This window comes from Notothenia coriiceps, unplaced genomic scaffold (genome assembly GCF_000735185.1).
Source record: "Notothenia coriiceps isolate Sejong01 unplaced genomic scaffold, NC01 NC01_scaffold00036458, whole genome shotgun sequence".
Classification (NCBI taxonomy): domain Eukaryota; kingdom Metazoa; phylum Chordata; class Actinopteri; order Perciformes; family Nototheniidae; genus Notothenia; species Notothenia coriiceps.
In genome coordinates this window covers 1-5,090 of record NW_011369159.1, presented here as the reverse complement: position 1 = coordinate 5,090, position 5,090 = coordinate 1, and the positions used below count along the sequence as shown (strand labels likewise).

Sequence of the window (5,090 nt, the reverse complement as noted above, 5' to 3'; positions counted from 1 at the left end):
CAGTATTGCAGGCTGAATATGTCTATTTATTCCAAAGTCACAGCCACACAAATGAGCACAATAAGCTTATAATGTAATAATAGGATTCAGTCTTTCTAATGTTATATAAAAATATCCTCCACAATATATGCCGTACTCATCCACTAAAACACATCAGTTAACCTTGTTTATTACACAACATTAATTGGTTTAAATTGGGTACACTGCTTTTATGTTTTTCCCATAGATTTGTCCCTTTCGATTCTGAGAGACACACATTTATTTTTTCAGAGGTTTTGATAGGCTAAAACATCAAACTACCCATGATCCTCAGCTATCGTTGAAGCTCGGTGACTGGATGTTTTAGCCGCAATGCACGTTGGGATATGGTGTTTATGTGATGTGAAATCCGAGAACATTTAGGTTGATTGTTCAAGCGCTTATTACGACCTATAATCACGTTTTAAAGTGTTGGACCTCTATTGCTCCCGTTGACTGCCAACGCTCCGGTGGGTCGTATATTCACAAATAACCCTCTCTGGAAAATCCTAAATTGTAGGATAGTTTGGCCATTAAAATGCTTTTTGATTCGATTTCTAGCGAGAAGTGTATATTGTACTTTTAGAATCCACATCCAGTGGATGTGTAGGATCTATAGTTTGATAGATATTACAAAGATTATTTGAGGTCTCGCCAGGAGAACGTGTATATACTACGTCTTATACGTAGGCCTATATGTAAACAAGAACACCTCCATAGGCCAGACCGTCTCAGTTTGTAGACTGCTCGGTTCAGGGTCCAGCCTACTGCTGCGGTGCTGTTTCTCTATAAATCCATGCTGAATTGGACCTTCTGTTTAATTCTTCTTCTTTAATGGCGACTTCTAAACAGAGTAGAGGAGAATTATCGCCACCTACTGTATCACTGCAGCATTGTTCTTTGTTACTTCCGTTTCATTACAATGACTTCCGTTACAGCAAGAATCCCCCTCACACACATAGTTGAAACACATTTACATTCCCTACTGAGAACCTTTCAATAAAATATTTTCAGGAGTGTGTGTGTGTGTGTGTGTGTGTGTGTGTGTGTGTGTGTGTGTGTGTGTGTGCGTGCCTGCCTGCCTGCCTGCCTGCCTGCCTGCCTGCCTGCCTGCCTGCCTGCCTGCCTGCGTGCCTGCCTGCGTGCGTGCGTGTGGTGTTCAGTAGTGAATGTGAGAGTATTTTAGTAGTATGTGTGTAAGGTTAATTTTCAGTTGCGTGTGTGTGAGGTTTAATTTGCAGATGTATATGCGAGGTGTTCACTAGTGAATGTGAGAGCATTTCTATAGTGTGTGTTTGAGGTTAATTTTCAGTTGTGTGTGTGTGAGGTTAATTTGCAATATTAAGTGTTTGAGGTTTAATGTTCATTTGTGTGTGTGAGGTGTTCACTAGTCAATGTGAGAGTATTTCAGTAATGTGTGTACAAGGCCAGATGTTTTCAGTAGTGTGTGCGCGAGGTTAGTTTGAATTTTGTCCTTGTGAGCCTCTCCGCTCACACAGGGTTCAAATCAGGACGGAAAGAGCAGGTTGGTGAAACACAGGCATTTATTAACTCCAAACAATAACATGTGCGGGTCTCAAACGTTGCCCGGGTGGGAAACTTCACAGGTCCTTTGGCGACCTTCCAGGATCCCGCCTACTGCATAACAGACCAGAACCAGGTTACGACATGCTTTTCTTCCTGCACTGATTACCTGATTCCGATCAGCTGTCTGGCCTCCGGCCGAGCCACTCCCTTCACTCCAGCAGCCAGCGCCTAAACCAAACCCCGCTGCCACAGTCCTACACGGCCCTTCATATCTGGGAGTTTTTGTGCGCGCTCCCGCAAGGTGCAGTCAGCATGCATAACACGGCATAACAACGGTGCTAACAGTTCACGAGCGTGCTCGTTAGAGTTGTGTACAATTGTTTTCATAATTTTACGTGAAGAAATGTACTTTGTCATTGTATAAGATATGTTACGGAATCATACAAATAAGATGCATTCAACCCATATACAGTGGAGATAGCAATGAGTGAAAAAGCGGATAACATTTTTTTTTGTGATGAATCACTTAAAGGGGAAATACAAAAGTTCAAATGTAGTACTCCACAAAGTTTGTTTATGTGTGCTAAAATTATCAATTATGTTAGTGTTATATTGACAGAATAGGTTTAGGTTAATTTTTTTTATGGGATCTGACCAAAAGTACATTTAGAAATTCTGAGGGAAAAGTCAGAATTTTTACTTGAAAATTCTCACTAACGACCTCACAATTTAGATCAAAGATCAAGTTTTCCCTCAGAATTCTTACTTTATTTTCAAAATTCAGATTGTTTTTTTCTCAGAATTCATCGAAAATTAAATCACTTTTCGTCAGATCTCAGAAAAATCTGCCCTAATATTCAAATCGCAGGAGACGCAATTTTTGTTTGGTGGTGCTGCAGAGATGTCCCTGCCTACAAATTGTGTTCTACAGATTTAAGAAAACGTCTGATAATTTAAAATATATCTTTCAATGATAATGAGAATAACGATTAATAAATATCGATCTTTTCAGTATTGTGAATCATATAACAATTGATCACATCGTAATAAATATTTTTTCCAAATCGTGCAGCTCTAATTTGCTAGAATATTTTGAGTTTGTCTGTGTTTCTGAGTTCTTGTCTTTTAACTGTTTTTTCATTAAATATTGTATTTTACCTTCAGATACATGTTGATTGTCTGTGTGTTCAGGGAGGGAACTCTGCGCCCCGGGGATCGTCTCCTCAGCGTGGACGGCGTCCCGCTCCACAACGCCAACCACTGCGACGCTCTCAGTGTGTTGGCTCAGTGTGGCCAGGAAGCCCTGTTCCAGATAGAGTATGACATCACTATCATGGGTGAGACACACACACACACACCACACAATGCCAATTCTAGAGTCTGTGGGGGCTCTAGGCAAACAATCACTGGGGGCCCCTCGAACCAGCTTTTCATCACCACGTTGCGTTGCCAACATTTGTCCAGTCTTAAAAAATATGTCATGCCTGCACCACTCTATTCAAAATTGGATGTGTTTTTTCCATGTGTTGGTATTGTCTGTCACCTCAGGCTGAGCTCTGCCTTTTTTTGGGTAAACTGCTCAATTTAACTGCTCATTTTAACATTAAGAATCCCTCGGTCATCACTTCTGATAGTCATTGCTTTCAAAGGCATTTTTGCCTCAAGCTGGTGTACTATTAATGTTGGTGATACAGAATGTAAAATGTAAAAGAATGTTGTTCTGTCATATCACAGGAGCATCAGATCAGAGTTAAGGGCATAATAATTCATTTTGACTCTCCCACTCAGACACAGTAACGAATGCCTCCGGGCCGCTGTTGGTGGAAATAGTGAAGTCGCCGGGAGCAACGCTGGGCATCACGCTGACATCGGCCAATCATCGGAATAAGCAGGTCATCGTCATCGACCGGGTTAAACCTGGCAGCGTGGTGGACAGGTACACACACGCACTCAAGCACGCACGCACGCACGCACGCACGCACGCACACACACACACACACACATACACACAGACACACACTCAGACACTCAAACAAACACACAGACACACACTCAGATTTCCACATGTACCTGTCAAACTGCACCCCTGCAGTTTGACCATGATATATTCAAGATGAGATAAATCCCAAGTCGTTAAGAGTCAATGTTCAAGGTTTGAACATAGTTTTTATTCTGCTTCTGGTTTTTAATTCTCAGGCTACAGGCAGGCTGAGTGTGGTGAAGGTCACATGAAGCCAGAAAGAAACTCCAAAATATTTTTCAGAGAAAATGTATTCTTACTGCATATGGATTCACAGCGTCATTACCATATTCTCCTGAAACAACATTTTACATCAAACAGTAGTAAAGGACAGCACTTTATGAAAGTAAATGTGATTGAAATGAGGGTTAAAGGCATTAATATTAAGTCAATCTGCCTTATTTATTCATGTTAATCTTATATCATAATAGTTGTTGTATTAAGCTTGATTAGAGGCAAATGGGCTGACAAAGCTCTGTAACAAAGAGGAATGTGTGATATAAAAATGTGATATAAATATTAGGGCTGGGACTTTAACGCGTTAATTAAGATTAATTAATTACACAAAAATTAACGCGTTAAAAAAATTAACGCATTTTAATCGCACTTATTTTTGCACCGCGGAACGTTTCTCACTGGATGAGTTTCAGGGGTACCGATTATACTGAAGCACCAACTAACGTTCATTACTTCAGACAAAAACAAAACACAGTGAACAATAGTCAAACGTGAACGAAGAAGCTGATGAGACCGCTTTGGTTGGCCCCGTGAATGGGACATTTTGTTTTAAAAAACGGACGGATGGAAGCGTCAATAAGAGCACGGTTGTTTGCAAATTATGCAGAAAGGAATTCGCATATCACCGCAGCACATCAAGCCTCAAGTATCACCTCAATGCAAAACATATAGCAGCTAGCGTGGAAGCTAGCGTGGACGTTAGCCCGACTCGGAGTACAAGGACCCACACCCAATTCGCGTTGATCAAACAGTGGCCTATGCAACAGAGAGATTTTATTTTTCATCAGGATATTGGAAGAATAGGAGGGATTGAGGTCAATCACTGGCACTTTTTTATTTTATTTTAAATGGTACACTTTATGTTGAACTATTTATTACGTTGTTGGTGCAACTGGCACTTTATGTTGAACTGTTTATTGTTTTGGCCAAGGTTATTGAGAGAGTTGGACTGAAATTATTAATTTTTTAAATCAACTGTTGGTAAATCAACAAAGTCTGTTATGGCCTCTGAAGCAACAGAGAGATGTTTTCTAATAGTCAGGGTTTCCAATGTTCTGAATGTACTTGAAAGTATTGTGTTTTACTTAAAAAACAAAGTGTTATAGTTTACAGAAGGTCGACCTACCTATAGGCTACCTGAATCTCTGAAATGTACTATATTCCTAAATATGCTATTGCTACACTTTATGGCAAAAATTGCACTTTTCTGTTGGTCTTGGTTAAGAACCTCCTTGAAAAAATAAACAATGTTTTGTTGCTTAAGCTTATGTATTCAGTCATTATTCAA

The 5,090-nt window shown here is 40.2% G+C and overlaps 1 protein-coding gene across 1 annotated transcript; it reads left to right on the top strand.

The window, feature by feature from the left end:
* Positions 1-1,763: 1,763 nt before the first annotated feature.
* LOC104963816 (glutamate receptor-interacting protein 2-like) lies at positions 1,764-3,481 on the top strand (the record flags this gene model as incomplete). The annotated part of the gene is made up of 3 exons (XM_010792454.1): positions 1,764-1,846; positions 2,737-2,882; positions 3,334-3,481. Coding segments are annotated over 3 exons (377 nt in total), but the record flags the coding sequence as incomplete, so codon positions are not given.
* Between the last annotated feature and the right edge of the window lie 1,609 nt (positions 3,482-5,090).